Raw genomic sequence first — 16,234 nt, 5'->3', positions numbered from 1 at the left:
ATATACCATATGTGGGAAGCATGACTTCTGAGTTTTCCCTTAGAAAATACTTGAATTCTAAGAGAGATGCACAATCGCTCTCTTCTTGGATGGAAATGAATCTCCCAGTATGTAGTCTTGATTGTCACAGTGAAAGAGAACTGACAGATTCAGGACACGGTGCTTGTGCCAAGCTGATTGCATGTTCTTTTTCCATTCACTTTTCCAGGTGATGGAGAGATAAAAAACACGGTACCGAGATTTCCAGGACCACTTGGCAGGAGACGTTTGGTGTGAGGGTTGACTGTTTTAAAGATTACTCTGGGCTCACTTTTATGAACTAGGGAAGAAGATAAATTTCCATTTTTATCAGATCTGTAGATTAAAGACTCATACCAACCTGTGGCCTACACAAATCATTGGTTGCTTTTGTTTTCCTCCGTGGAACACAAAAGTGGGTGGCTAGGCCAAGGGCCCGGGGGTCTAGAATCACGTTTTCACCACATCCCTCTCTGGTGGGCTAACTCAGAAAAGACTGTCACCTCATAGAACACTGGGTTACTTTCAGACCATACTGCATTACAGTGCTGCTAATCTTGGTTTCTCTCATTCACATTGTCATCTTAACTTGGTCAAGTACAGCTGTGCGTCACACAGTGACATCCTGGTCAGTGCTGGACTGCACCTGACTGTGGTCCCATGAGACAATAACACAGTTGTAAAATCCCTATCACGCAGTAACTCCACAGCCATACTACATTGTAGTGCAATGCATCACTCAGACGTTCATGGTGATCCTGATGTAAACAAACCTTTTGCACTGTGAACCACAAAAGGATAGCACACACAATGACAGGCAGTGCATAGCACTGCATCATGAAAGACTATGCTTCCGGATTATATACTTGCTAAACTACATTTTTCATCATTATTTTGGGGTGTATTCCTACTAAAAAGAAAAAAAGCTTATTGCAAGAGAGTCTGCCTCGTTATAGCCAGCAGTGTCCTCAGACATGGTGTGCTCTCTGCATTTCTTCATTGCATCAGTAGACTCATCAAGGGACTGGAGTTGCAGTGTAGCAGGTTAAGCCCCCACCTGCAACACCATATGGGAGCTGGCTCATGTCCCAGCTGCTCTACTTCCAATCCAGCTCCCTGCTATTGGCTTGGGAAAAGCAGCTGAGGATGGCCCAAGTGCTTGGGCCCCTGCACCCGTGTGGGAGGCCTGGAAGAGGCTCCTGGTTTCAGCCTGGCCCACTGCTCACTGTTGCGGCCATCTGGGAAGTGAACCAGCAGATGGAAGATCTCCCTCTCCATAACTTTCAAATAAATAAATCAATCTTAAAAAAAAATGCTCATCAAGTGATCTCTGCCATCCTGGTTTGCATACATCCACTCTGTGATGTTCACACCAGGTCACCTAACGAAGTATTTCTTACAATGCATCCTTGTTGTTAAGTGACTCATGACTATATATATTGGTAGAGTTTTTGCAAGGATGCTGTGAAAGCTGTCAAAGTCAAAATGGAGTCACTTATGCCAACCTCCATCAAAACGGAGTGGAAGAGCAAGAAGGGGGCGTCCCCTGGCCTATTTGCCTGGTAGCAAGAACTCTGGAGACCTCTTGTTGCCACAATAGCATAAAGTGGTATGACCTTCCCCTGAATGGTTATGGTGAGGAGAACCTTTCATTCAAGCAGTGTGGAAACACCTTTATTTTATGGCACTGCAATTTAGAAATTATTTCTGTAATACAGGCCACTTTTTCCTAACAGAAGCACCTAACATCCAAATCCTTGGTGGGCAGTTGCATAGGTGTTTCTTTTTTTTTTTTTTTTTTTATGTTTTTCATTTTATTTATTTTTAACTTTTATTTAATAAATATAAATTTCCAAAGTACAGCTAATGGATTACAATGGTTTCCCCCCCCCCCCATAACTTCCCTCCCACCCGCAACCCTCCCATCTCCCGCTCCCTCTCCCTTTCCATTCACATCAAGATTCATTTTCAATTCTCTTTATATACAGAAGATCAATTTAGTATATATTAAGTAAAGATTTCAACAGTTTGCACCCACACAGAAACACAAAGTGTAAAATACTGTTTGAGTACTAGTGTCAGTTTGTTAAGTCACTGTGCACTTATTCCTCATGTAGGATCTCTGTCCTTAATGTGTTGTTCAATGTGAATTAATGCTATAACCAGTACTCAAACAGTATTTTTACACTTTGTGTTTCTGTGTGGGTGTTTCTTAAAAGACATACTTGGGGAATGTGACTGAGTTTTTAAACGGATTAAGAATGCCTTATATTTCTCCACTTAAAATGACTATGGGTGTTGTGCTATAATGGCACTGGTATCCCACACGTGCACCACTGTGTATACCAGCTGCTCCACTTATGATCCAGCTCCCTGCTGACGTGCCTGGGAAAGCAGAGGAGGATCGTCTAGTTCCTTGGGCCCCTATATCCGAGGAGGAGAAAGAGACCTGCCAGAAGCTCCTGACTCTTGGCTTCAGCCTGGCCCAGCCCTGGCTATTGTAGCCATTTGGGAAGTGAACCAGCAGACCGAAGATTTCTTTGTCTCTCTTTCTCTGTAACTCTTTCAAATAAATAAATCTGCTACCCAAACCTTCACTAGGTAACACAGTGTTAGGAATTTTACTAAGTAGTAAATTGCAGCAATAAAGCATGTCTGTATTTCCCTCCTCCGTCAGAAACTTTTTCCACAAGGAGGAAATGGTATATGTAAACAGAAAAATAGAAAAAGTATCACATAAATAAGAAGCCAAAAAATCAATTTTATTGAATACAGAAATTCATTCAGAGCTTACACAGATCATATGAATACTTTAGATTATAACAGCTGGAAGATCAATAGCTGATTGGAAGGAAGATAGCAGTTTATATTTTCAATGTAAGAAAAAAAAATCTAATTGCTACAGATGTCTTGTAAAATTCCCAAAACAAGGTCTAGCCCACTTTATTGTTTAGTGATTTTTTTTAAAGGATAAGTGAGATTCAATAAATGTATTACTGGTTACAACTAATATAACAGCTTGAAAAAATCATGAGACAGAAGCATAAATATAATATAAAAAGACAAGATTTTAAAACTATATTGTAGAAGTACTAACTATAAGTGGAAAAGATACATTAAAACCAGCAGTGTGTTACACTAGTTCAAAACAAAACTCATAAGGCAGACCAAAACTGACACAAGTTAAGGAGAATGGTCTGTTTATAGAAGAACGTCAGGACAGACACAACTACAAAGAAGTGCCGACAGTGGCTCTGTGGTCCCCTCGTGGTACTCTGTGAAGCGTCAAAGCTGGACTGACTGGGCTGCCAACTTAAGCCTTCTCCAAGGACTTGTAGTACTCCACCAGCACAGTCCAAGCCTTGGGAGCCATGAAACCTTCCGGAGGTTTCTGGCCTTCTCGGGCAAGTTTGCGCATCCGTGTTCCTGAAATGAATTCAAAGTCTTCATGGCTGGAAAAGAACAAGAGAATTTTCACATTTTTAGACACTTACAGTGAAATGTTAAGAAAGTTACTTGTTCAACCTATAGTACTAGAACAACAACAACAACAACAAATACTAAAAAGGATAAAGTATTACATTGTACATCTAAAGTCAGGACAGGAGCTGATCAGTTCATGGTTGCTTATAGTGTCCATTTCACTTAACAGGTTTCCCCTTTGGCGCTCAGTTGTCACCGATCAGGGAAAACAAATGATATTTTTCTCTTTGGGACTGGCTTAATTCACTCAGCATGATGTTTTCCAGATTGCTCCATCTTGTTGCAAATGACTGGGTTTCGTTGTTTCTTACTGCTGTATAGTATTCTATAGAGTACATGTCCCATAATTTCTTTATCCAGTCTACTGTTGATGGGCATTTGGGTTGGTTCCAGGTCTTAGCTATTGTGAATTGAGCTGCAATAAACATTAATGTGCAGATGGCTTTTTTATTTGCCAAATTAATTTCCTTTGGGTAAATTCCAAGGAGTGGGATGGCTGGGTTGTATGGTAGGGTTATGTTCAGGTTTCTGAGGAATCTCCAGACAGACTTCCATAGTGGCTTAACCAGTTTGCATTCCCACCAACAGTGGGTTAGTGTCCCTTTTTCCCCACATCCTCTCCAGCATCTGTTGTTGGTAGATTTCTGAATGTGAGCCATTCTCACCGGGGTGAGATGGAACCTCATTGTGGTTTTGATTTGCATTTCTCTGATTGCTAGTGATCTTGAACATTTTTTCATGTGTCTGTTGGCCATTTGGATTTCCTCTTTCGAAAAATGTCTATTGAGGTCCTTGGCCCATCTCTTAAGTGGGTTGTTTGTTTTGTTGTTGTGGATTTTCTTGATTTCTTTGTAGATTCTGGTTATCAACCCTTTATCTGTACCATAGTTTGCAAATATTTTTTTCCCATTCTGTTGGTTGCCTCTTCACTTTCCTGACTGTTTCTTTTGAAGTACAGAAACTTCTCAATTTGATGCAATCCCAAATGTTAATTTTGGTTTTGACTGCCTGTGCTGTTGGAGTATTTTCCAGGAAGTCTTTGCCTGTGCCTATATCTTGCAGGGTTTCTCCAATGCTCTCTAATAATTTGATGGTTTCGGGTCGTAGATTTAAGTCTTTAATCCATGTTGAGTGAATTTTTGTGTAAGGTGATAGGTATGGGTCTTGCTTCAAGCTTCTGCATGTGGAAATCCAATTTTCCCAGCACCATTTATTGATGTTATTGTTGTTGTTCTAGTACTATAGGTTGAACTCAGTAATTAACACACAATTATTCTTAGGTGTTTAAATTTTAACTGAAAAGTGATCCCTGTTAAATCTAAGAGTGGAAAAAGAGAGAGAGGAGATGAACAATTTGGAACATGCTCAATCGGACTGGCCGCAAATGGTTGAGTTAGAAATGTGCCAGGGGATTCCAACACAATCCCATCAAGATGGCATGTACCAATGCCATCGCACTAGTCCAAGTGATCAATTTCAGCTCACAATTGATAGCTCTGATAGGTCTAAGAGTCAAAGAGATCACACAAACAAGACAAGTATCTGCTAATACTAACTGATAGAAGCAAAAAGGGAGAGAAAGATCCAACATGGGAAGTAGGATACACAGCAGACTCATAGGATGGCAGATGTCCTAAACAACACTCTGGCCTCAGAATCAGCCCTCAAGGCATTCAGATCTGGCTGAAGAGCCCATGAGAGTATAGCAGGCATGGAAAGCCAAGATATCATGGAAAAAAAAAAAAAAGACCTAAATGAATGATCTCTGTGAGTGAGATCCCAGTGGAAAGAACGGGGCCATCAAAGAAGGAGGTACCCTTCTCCGAAGGGAGGAGAGAACTTCCACTTTGACTATGACCCTATCGGAGTAAGATCAAAGTCAGCGAACTCTAAAGGCTTCCATAGCCCTGGCAACTCATGACTAGAGCCTAGGGGGATTACTGACGCCATGAACAGGAGTGTCAAATTGTTAAATCAGCAACAGGAGTCACTGTGTACTTACACCCCATGTGGGATCTGTCCCTAATGTGTCGTCTAAAGCGAAGTGATGCTATAACTAGTACTGAAACAGTATTTTTATACTTTGCGTTTCTGTGTGGGCACAAACTGATGAGGTCTTTACTAATTATATACTGAAGTGATCTGCTGTATATAAAGAGAATTGGAAATGAAAAAAAAAAAACAACCTGGTGTTAAAATGGAAATGGCATAGAAAATTAATTAATTTGAAAAAAAAATTATGTAGGATCTCTGTCTTTAATGTGCTGTACATTGCTATTTAATGCTATAATTAGTAATCCAATTGTAGTTTTTTCACTTTATGTTGCTATATGGGCAAAATGTTGAAATCTTTACCTAATATATACTAAACTGGTCTTCTGTATACAAAGAGAATTGAAAATGAATCTTTACATGAATGGAAGGGGAAAGGGAGCGGGAAAGGGGAGGGTTGCGGGCGGGAGGGAAGTTATGGGAGGGGGGAAGCCATTGTAACCCATAAGCTATACTTTGGAAATTTATATTCATTAAATAAAAGTTTAATAAAAAAAAAAAAAAGAAAGTTACTTGTTCTTTCTCCTTATACCAAACTAGTTTAATGGGGAAAGAAGACTTAGAAAATCTTTAGTGTCTGTGAAAAGCAATTTGATTTCAAATTTCTCACTAAACAACAACAACAAAAAATCACACTACTGAATATTATCATTTTTAGAACTAGGAAATACTTTCAACTGAAATTTGTATTGAGGTCACTGCAGACTGCTACAAAGTGGTAAGTAAGAACTAATACAGCAAGAGTCCATGTACGCTTTTCCCACCTTCTTCCAGCCGTAACGCTTTACAGAACTACAGCATAGCATCACAGAGCCTCAGCACAGAAACGGAATGAACGACCTTGCTCTGGTTTCTGCAGCTTCACTCACACTCATCTCTCCGCCTGTATTCGGTTCTGCTCAACTTCAGGTACACGTATCCACCACAGAAGTTACAGGACACAGTGATCCCTCAGGCTGCCCTTTGTAACCACTCCCCCTCTCACTCTCCCAACTCCTCCTCCCCAGCTGCCACTCAGCTAGGACGAGGACATTTTTTCCTAAAAGAAACACTAAATCAGAGGTGGTCATGTGGCCTAGCAGCTAGGATGCCAGCTGGGATGCCTGCATCTCATACTGGAATACCTGGGTTCAAGTCTTGGCCCGGCCCCTGTTCCAGCTTTTTGCTAATGCACACCCTGGGAGGTAGCAGGTGATGGCTCAAGAAGTTGGATCCTTGCCACAGACGTGGGAGATCTGGATTGAGTTCCAGACTTCCGGTTTCAGCCCTACCCAGCCCTAGCTGTTGTGGGCATCTAGGTTGTGAGGCAGAGGATGGAAGTTCTGTCAGTCTCTGTCTCCTTCTACATCTCACAAAAACGAACAAAAAAACAAAACAAGAAACATATACTCAATCTACTTTCTAGTACAGACTGAAACCTTTTAGGAAGTATTCATCTGAGTCACTAAATGCATTATTGGATTTTTTTAGCAGCAACAAATAAGTAGCAATAATCAATATTATTCCACTGATAAGATGCTACAGAGGTAGTGCTGATATTTTTTCTCATTTTCACATATACACAAATACACAGAAACTCTTAGACCACTAGCCAAAGAGCACCTGTGGCTATGACCGATAGTCTGCCTGGAATTTTATCCTCTTCCCTCAAACACAGACCCAACTGAGATGGCAGACCAAGACCCAGTAAGAGTTCCAGGTTGCTCAAGTCACCATTGACTTATACTTAGAAGCTCTATGTTCCCTCCTTTCTGCATAATTTGTGGAGTTAAACTGAGGATCTAGTAAAATCACACACTGACAGGTGACCCTTGCTTCTAGAGGTATGCCCAGCATATCTTATCAATCTCCTAGGAATTGCCTTTAAAGAAATACTCATAGAGGCAGACAAACTTTGTGCATATAATAGCTATCTGAAAGTGTACTTGATGATGGCAAAACAACATAAAAAACTAAAGCTCAAAAGATCCTAAACAAATTAGGGCATAACCCAAAGTAGAACGTTATAGCTATTAAAGTGACAAAATGTTCATGATGTAACTAATTGACAGCGAAATAAGTAAGACACAGATATTTCTCATAGGTTGAAGCCCTAATCTCCAATGTGACAGTATTGGGAGGTGATTAAGGTTAGATGAGGTCATGAGGGTACAGCACTATGATGGGATTAATCCCCCTATTAAAAAAAAAAAAACAGGAAGGGACACCAGATCATTCTTTCTCTTCTAAGTGAGAAAGCGGTTGCTAGGCAGTTGAGTAACCTCCTACTGGCACACTGACCTTGGACTTCCCAGCCTGCAGAACTGTGAGAAAGAAACATTGTTTGAGCTGTCCAGTCTAGGGTATTTTGTTACAGCAACCCAAACTAGACAAATACTGCAACTCTATTAAAACACAGAGAGACAGAATAAAGAAACACACCCAAACCCAAATGGTTATTTCTCAGAAACAGCACTAATACTTGAAGGTATTAGATAGCAGATGTTTTTCATTTCTTTCGTCATGTCTTCTGCAATGATCAATTTTTTTAAGATTTTATTTATTTGAGAAGTAGAGTTACAGAGAAAGAGAGGAACAGATAGAGAAAGGTCTTCCATCAGCTAGTTCACTCCCCAAATGGCCATAACAGATGGAGCTGGGCCCATCTGAAGCCAGCAGCTTCTTCTAGGTCTCCCTCATGGGTTCAGGGGCCCAATTGGGTCCTCTTTTACTGCTCTCCCAGGCCATAAGCAGAGAGCTGGATCAAAAGAAAAGCAGCCCGGACTAGAACCAATGCCTATATGGGATGCCAGCACCACAGGTGGAGGCTTAACCCACTACACCACAGTGCCGGCCCCCAGTGACAGGAACAGGAAGGAAATACCATGGCTTCCCCAGTGATCCAGATCCAGCGCCAGGCTTCTGGTCTCCTGCTTTTCTCACTTTTGTTACTTGTGTGTTCAGTGACCCCATGGCTCACAGGGCTGGGGAGCCTGGGGCTTGACTTGAACACCACTAATTTTACTACTGTAAGCACGTCCTGTACTCAGCCTTCCTCAGTGCCTGACTGCACCTGACCACTACTGTCAGTTCCTAAGATCAATCTGATTCTTGGTCTCAGGTCTAGCTTATCCTCTCAGACCTTCTGTTGGCCAATTCTGGCCTTCTAATTCCAATGAAGTATTGAGATTTTAATGAACACTCCACTGCCACTTAAAGCATGTTTAGGAGTTCTATTTTGGAATGCTAAATATAGATGTGACATGAATATAAAATAGTGTGACCCATTCACACAGTCACAAGAAAATCAGCATCATGCTCGGTAATCCCAACTCCAACAATGACACAGAAAGGCATTCCTCCTTCAATTTCAGGCATGAGCTTCTTCCCCAGTCACCTTGTCTGCTCTTACCATTCCCATGCACTACCAGAGAGAACGGAAGGCACACAATTGCACTCAACTCAGTATTTTAACAGTTCGTGTTTTCGTAGGGAAACCATATTTTAAATGTCTGTACAAAATTATCAAAGGTGATCAGTGAAAAGGAAAGGCTGACAGGTAGTCCATCAAACAAGGTGGTTTGATTCAAACCATTTAAGTGGTCTCTTCCAAGTCTATTATACGTTCACCATGTAGGAAAATGTCAACATACTGTCACATATTGACCCATGCGCACGGGACAGTTATCATAAACCATGGATCAACCATGAGAAAGGCTATCACCTTTCTCTTACATAAATGACTACAACTTAATGGAAAGAAAAGAAAGTGGCTGCGTGAGCTGAGCCCAGGAGCAGCAAGCACGAGGTGGCGGGTGGGGGGCTACTAACTTCACAAACTGGAATTTAAGTCTTGAATAGAAGGTGAAACAGGTAATGATGAAGGGAAGCGATGGAGAGGTGAAATGACAGAGACACTGAAGGTACGAGTAAGGTGTGTGTGTGTGTGTGTGTGTGTTTTAGGAAGAGGAGAAGCCTTGGCAGGGGTGTAGGTAAACAGTGAGAAAGGGGAGGGAGATGAAAGCTGAGAGAGAGGTGAAGGACGGAGAAGGGACACCAGGAAGAACACGTGGGAGCGGCCTTGACAAGGAACGAGGTGAGGGGGAAGGGAGGGTGAACAGGAAGCGGCATGGACTGGAGTCAGGGCTAACGCAGGATGGTCTCAGCCTTCCCAGTAACCAATGAGTTCGCCTCGTGAGGCTCGCATGAAGCTGCGAGGGAAAGACTCTGTCCACACGGCGGACTTCATCTCCAGGCCACGGAGGTTAACCTGAGGGTGCACGTGGCAAGCAGAGGCCAGAGAGGGAGTCGGGTGTTGAAACCAGGAGCTCTGGAGGGGTACGGGTAACCTTCCCACCGTATCTGCGAATGCTCACTCTCACCTGCTGTAAAAGGGTTCAGTTTAGCCAAGAACCGCTGGACAAGGCACGGACTGCATGTCGCAGCTCCTCAGGGAGTCTCCTGAGCAGTTCCCTAAATGGCAGCAGGCTTCGCTGAGAAAAATTTCCACCCTAGAGCTTCCCGACCGTGCAAATTAAACTTGGGTTTCATGGAAGCTTCGTGTCACATGCATAAAGTACTTGTTTTGGATGGCAACGAGGAAGAACCAAGAGAGCAGCCTGCCGGATGACTTTGCCTTAACTTTTTGATTAGAGGAAAAACGCCAGACCAATTAAAGACCGTTCTTTCCCCCAGAATGCCAAACCGTCTGAAATCCACAAGTTTGCTTGCATTCCTTCTGAAATTGCATTTTAAAACCAAGGTCCCTGGGTACCTCTTTGCCTGAAGCTATTTCACACTCCATCTGCCCCGCATGCCACAAGCATTTCTTCATCACATGAAATGGGAGTTCCTGCTTCCACATGGCAGTGGCTCCACTCCACCCCGGCTACGAAAAACACATTTCCCTTGGCCTCATCCTTGTATTGCTAGCTCTGTCAGAGAAGGATTTTACTTTTTGTAAAAGGCAAGGTTCAAAGACTTGACACGACAGCCCCTGTCTCTAAATCATTTTGTCACAAGCCCATCTTTACATGGGCATAAGCTACAGAATTTCTGAAATGACCTAAAATCAAGTCAAACGCTACCTGTGACTTACCAAGAATCTGCCAGCAGCAGAAGAGGCTACTAGATACAGGACCCCGAGCTCTCACTACACAGCAGTTCTACCTGGGCCGCTGCCTTGCACCAGCTAAGCAACCTTCCATGGCACCCGGAAAGCGAGACACAAGCATGCTCTTTTCTTCCTTCTCAAAACCACTGGGTTACAGATTCTTCTAATCTAGAGCAGACAGAGTGCTTGCCTTTAAGAAAAAGGGGAGCGGGGGGAAGGGTTAGGACAGTTGGGGGGGGATAGAAAAAAAAAAAAAAAAAACATGTATCAGACTACACGAGACCCTTAACAACACACTAACCACATGTGGCCAGCATCTTGACTAACTCCAAAGTACAATGACTCTTGGCCACTTGTGGATCATTTTAAATCTTCACCGCCATCTGCGGTCCCTCAGTCCACATATGTGGCCATCAGAGCCACCAGCACAAACTGTTCACATGGACAAGAGCTGGGTCAGCAGAAGCCCTTCAAGTCTATCTTTTGAAGGCTAATAATGAAACCAGCTTTTTAAAATTAGCTTTCTTGCTAACTAGATGATAAGCAATGCAGAAAATCAAAGGGGAGTTTCTTCTTTGATCAAACTAAAAATGTGTAAGTGAATCTAACTGACTGTTTAAGGTCTAATTAACTTTTCATCTATCTGGAAAGCAGATCATGGGTAATACAGTGTATATCAAAACACTAAGAAAATTTTCTTAAATTCTTGAGATTTGAGAGGCCAAAAGAAAAAGAATTAGACACAGGCCTCCGAACTGCTGGTTCATTTACCAAATGCCTGCAACAGCCAGGACTGGGATAGGCTGAAGCTAGGAGCTGGGAATTTAATCCAGCTCTCCCACACGTTGATAGAATTCGATCGCGGAGCCATCACTTTTGCCTCCCAGAGTCTGCATTAGCAGAAGGCAAGAATTCAGAGTTGAGTCAGATATGGAGCCTAAGCACTCTGGTATGGGATGAGGGCATCTGAACCAGTGAACCACTAGGCTACCCGTGTGCCCCAAACACTAGAAATTCTTAAAAATGGTGTTAAAATCATCTCTTCAAAACCAGATAAACAGATATTTATGGCTTTCTCTTCAGAGACTAAAAAAGCACTGGTTGGCATCATACCAGATAATTTTGGCAATTATTATTCTCAAACTAAAGATTAACTGAAATACCAGCTGATAATTATATTGAGAAAGTTAATTATCTACAATCTACTTAACCAAAGTCCTTAATTCAGTACATTTTTCACCCAGCACTGAATCTTAACAATATCCTAGAGGACAGAGCCCATAAGACATTCAGTCAAAGAACATGTCCAGGGCTGACCTTGTGTGCTGCAGAATCAACTCAATTTCCTTAACATAAAAGATGGTGTAATCTCCAGGCTACTACAACGTAGCACAGGAATTTTTAACTGAGTGCCAATGGACAATTTTGATACAATCCATTAACACTGCAATGTGCAAAATTTGGGGACTTTTATGCAAGAATTTTTGATAGAGAATGGGCTTTTCAGAAAGCCAATTCTGCGAGTTCTCAGGTGCCCAATTATTATCTGGCACGAGACACATGGCTGAACTTTGGTTGCATTAAGACTCCCCTCTCGGGGCCAGTGCTGTGGCGTAGCAGGTAAAGCCGCTGCCTGCAGTGCTGTCATCCTATATGGTCACCAGTTCAAGTCCTGGCTGCTCCATTTCCAATCCAGCTCTCTGCTACGGCCTGGGAAAGCAGTGGAGGATGGCCCAAGTCCTTGGGCCCCTGAACCCACATGGGAAGACCCAGAGGAAGCTCCTGGCTCCTGGCTTCGGAATGGCGCAGCTCTGGCCGTTACGGCCATCTGGGGAGTGAACCAACAGAAGGAAGACCTTTCTCTCTGTCTCTCTCCTCTCTCCCTCTCTCTCTCTCTTTCTCTGCCTCTCCTTCTCTCTGTTAACGCTTTCAAATAAATAAATAAATCTTTAAAAAAAAATATGTTCAATTGTGTTAAACAGATGTCTAAAGAATAAAAGCAAACTGCACAAAGGAATTGGTGCTGGCATAGTTGTTATCTTTCTCTTTTTAAACACTTTCATAATTTTTCTGAAATATTTTTGGTTGACCTTAAGGGGGAATTCATTCCATGTACCCCTCATCCACAAATAAGAGACAGTCTAGGAACAGAAGTCGTTACAACTGGACATACAGAGCTGAGGTGGTACGAGGAGCACTAGTCCGCTCCACAGGGAGACCAAGACTGCCCGGCCCTAAGCACCAGGGGAAACATTCTCTCAAGAACCGTCTCATTCACGCCCTCTTCTCTACTACTGATCACTGTCCATCTACCAAGAGTGGTCAAATGTGGCCCAGACTCTGAGACAGAGAGAAGCAGGGCTTTGGGCTGCATGATGTCAAGGCTACTTTGGCTTCCAGGCTTTACAATAAGAAGCCTTCCATGTCATCTACTGCAGCTCACTACAGTTCCACTACAGGGCCACGGCCCCGGACTCCTCCTCGGTCTTACTCTGTTACTGCTCAGTGCTTATCTCCTCTTCCACCGGCTTTCTCTCACATGCTATGACTGAATAGAAGCAACATACGAGATGGTGGACATCTGGCACAGTGGTTAAATTGCCGCTTGGGATGCCCGAATGCCGTATTGGAGTGCCTGGTTCAAGTCCCAGTTTCTCTGCTTCAGATCTAGCCTCCTGTTAATGCACGGCTTAGGAGGCAGCAGATGAATGGTCAAGTACCTGGACCCCTGCCACATACATGGGAGACCCAGATGGAGTTACAGGCTCCTGGCTTCAGCCTGGTCCAGCCTTGGCTATTGAGGTATTTGGAGAGTGAGCCAGCAGATGGAAGACCCCTGTCTGCCTTTCAAATAAAATGAAAATAAATAAAAATAAATATATTTTTAAAAGCAACAAATGAGTATTGCTGGGTTTATAAAATACTATAACATCATTATCTTAATGGTGTCTTACAATTTCTAACATTAACCATCAAAATCATTTCTATTTCATTTCTATACAACATTAAGTTTCTAGTCTCCTTAGAACATTTCCCAGAGAGAGGTCTATGAAAGGATGAAGACAAATAATGTATACATCCAGGTCATCATCAATCAAATCATGAATCAAAGTATCTGTTCCCTTACAGTGAACTTAAAATTTATCTCGTAGGGATGGTTATTATGGTGTAGCAGGTAAAGCTACTGCCTGTAATGCCAGCATCCCATATAGGTACAGATTCAAGTGCCAGCTGTTCTACTTCCAATCCAGCTCCTTGTTAACGGCCTGGGTAAATCAGCAGAAGATGGCCCAAGTATTTGGGCCCTTGCCACTCAAATGGGAGACCTGGATGATGCTCCTGGCTCCTGGCCCAACCCCAGCTGTTGTGGCCTTTTGGGGAGTAAACCAGTGGATGGAAGATTCTCTCTGTATCTCCCTGTCTCCCTCTGTAACTCTTTCAAGTAAATACATGTTTAAAAAATTTTATCTTGCATACAATTATGATGTTGTAAGAAACACAAATCCTACAGTAATTCCATTGCACTTTCACACCCACAACTATTTCCCTTAAAATCCCCTGCCCTGTGGTGTAGCAGGTTAATAAGCTGCCGCCTACAATGCCGGCATCCCATATGGGTGCATTTCTGATCCAGTTCCTGCTAATGAGCCTGGGAAATCAGCAGATGATGGTCCAAGCACTTGGGCCCCTGCACCCATGCGGGAAGCCCAGATGAAGTTCCTGGCTCCTGGCTTTGGCTTGGCCCAGCCCTAACCATTGCAGCCACTAGGGGAATGAGTCGACAGATGGAAAATCTGCCTCTCGTCTCTCACCATCTCTCTAATTCTGCTTTTCAAAACCCCTGCCTACCACCTGTGGAATCTGAGTGCAGAATACTGAACTAAACTGGTTTTTTTTCTTTTGGTTGCTATTCATTTTGAAATAGGAAGGGGGAACAGATTTACAAACTTGAGAAGAAAACAAATATGGCTTTCATTTAACACAGCAATTAAACTGCAAGTCCTGACTGTGTTTCCTAAGATGATCTGAGACGTCTATTTCCCCCAATCTCCGTCACAATGGAAATCTACACTACCATTAAAACTCGCATGTACCAGTGCGTGCCTTCACACAGGCCTCCTCCCTCGCCTTTCTCCTTTCTAAACTGCTGCCTTATTTCTACACTTTTCTGACCCATGCAGATAATTTCAAATTTGCCTTTGACCTTTTAAATATCGCAAGCATAACTTATTTTGGAATCTATGTGGTAACTCTAGTATGCAAAGTCTTTTTTTTTTTTTTTTTTTTTTGGCTTGTGGTGCTTAGTTTCCTTATATATGTTGTCACCTTTGACTACAAGCTTGCAATAAGTTTACATAATAACTTAGGGGAATAAGTCCAGGCCTGGGATGAAGGTGCAAGGCTCCACGGAGAGTTTATGTTTGCTTCCGCTGAATGCTTACAGGTGCCCTAATCAAGAACCACCAGAAATGAATTTCATGGTTGGATGGGTTTTTCTTGTTTATTTGTCTTGCCATCAGCTAGGTAATGTGAGTGTGGCCCATCTGAGGAGAGCTTTGAGCTTGTGAGCCTAAAGATATAGGCCCTGTTCACAGTCTCCTGGGGTAGAAGAATGGATGGGGTCCGCTCCAGGTTCTCCCTTACACTTATGGTAGAAGGGAGCCCCAACCTTATGGGAGAGCCTCCTGTTGAACACTCCATCTTGAACAGCACCAGAGTTGTGTTCTCTGCTCCCTCTCACCCAAGCACAAGGCTCTGGAGATCAATACTCACATTTGCTAGGTCCACTGAGGCAAAAGCAGCTTCCTGAAATTGTAGTGCTCACTTAGCTGTCTGGTCTTACGGCTATTACCATCTTGTCAGTGCCACAACACTTCCATGACCCAGGATTTCTTAGTGATTTCTTCAGAGAGTCCATCTGTAAACCCAGTTCTACCACACTACCAGAAAGGACTGCCTCACATCAATCCATATTGTAACACCACCGTCTTTTAGAATGGGAAATCTATTCTAGTTACTACCTTTCAAAGAATCACCACATCTGGTCTATCCCATCATCTTCCTTTGACTCTCTGTTCTGCCCCACCCTGGCCTTCTTTGCAAACACTCTCTGATGCTTCTCACCCCAGGACTCTGCATGTGCTGACTCCTCTGTCCAGACGCCTTTACTCCCTTGCTCACCAAGGGAATGCCTATTCGACTTTTGAAGCATAGCTCAAACATCACCTGCTCCAAGAATCGCCACTCCTCCCTCCAGACTGTGTCAGACAAGTGCCAGCAGAGCTTCCCAAAGTCTTCAATAAGGTACTTACCACCCATAAAAATGCTGCTGGTGGTTTATTATCTACCTTCTTCCCTAGAATTTAAGTCCTAAGAGGGTCATGCAAATATCTGCCTGTTTTGAATGACTGGGCCCACACCTAATAATGGTGTGTACACAGTAAAGACTCAATAACATAAATGGAAAAAATGTGCAACAAGGGTCAAAGATTTGTACTAATGTCAATATACAGCCATGCATCACAAAACAATGTTTTGGTCAACAGCATCAAACATGACAGTGGTCTCATTAAGATCATAATGGAGCTG

General features: G+C 42.8%; 1 protein-coding gene across 2 annotated transcripts in view; it reads right to left on the bottom strand.

The window, feature by feature from the left end:
• Window positions 1-2,805: 2,805 nt before the first annotated feature.
• Window positions 2,806-16,234, bottom strand: part of PAPSS1 (3'-phosphoadenosine 5'-phosphosulfate synthase 1) — a 104,824-nt gene continuing 91,395 nt past the window's right edge. The window contains exon 12 of one of the 2 annotated variants that reach the window (XM_062199772.1): window positions 2,806-3,470. In XM_062199772.1, the coding sequence (XP_062055756.1) occupies window positions 3,332-3,470 (139 nt within the window). In that variant the 3' untranslated portion in view covers window positions 2,806-3,331. The remainder of the gene's footprint in view (window positions 3,471-16,234) is intronic. The other variant, XM_062199771.1, reaches the window with a different exon arrangement.

Source organism: Lepus europaeus, chromosome 8, assembly GCF_033115175.1.
Source record: "Lepus europaeus isolate LE1 chromosome 8, mLepTim1.pri, whole genome shotgun sequence".
Taxonomy (NCBI): Eukaryota; Metazoa; Chordata; class Mammalia; order Lagomorpha; family Leporidae; genus Lepus; species Lepus europaeus.
This window is presented reverse-complemented; position numbering and strand designations above follow the sequence as displayed.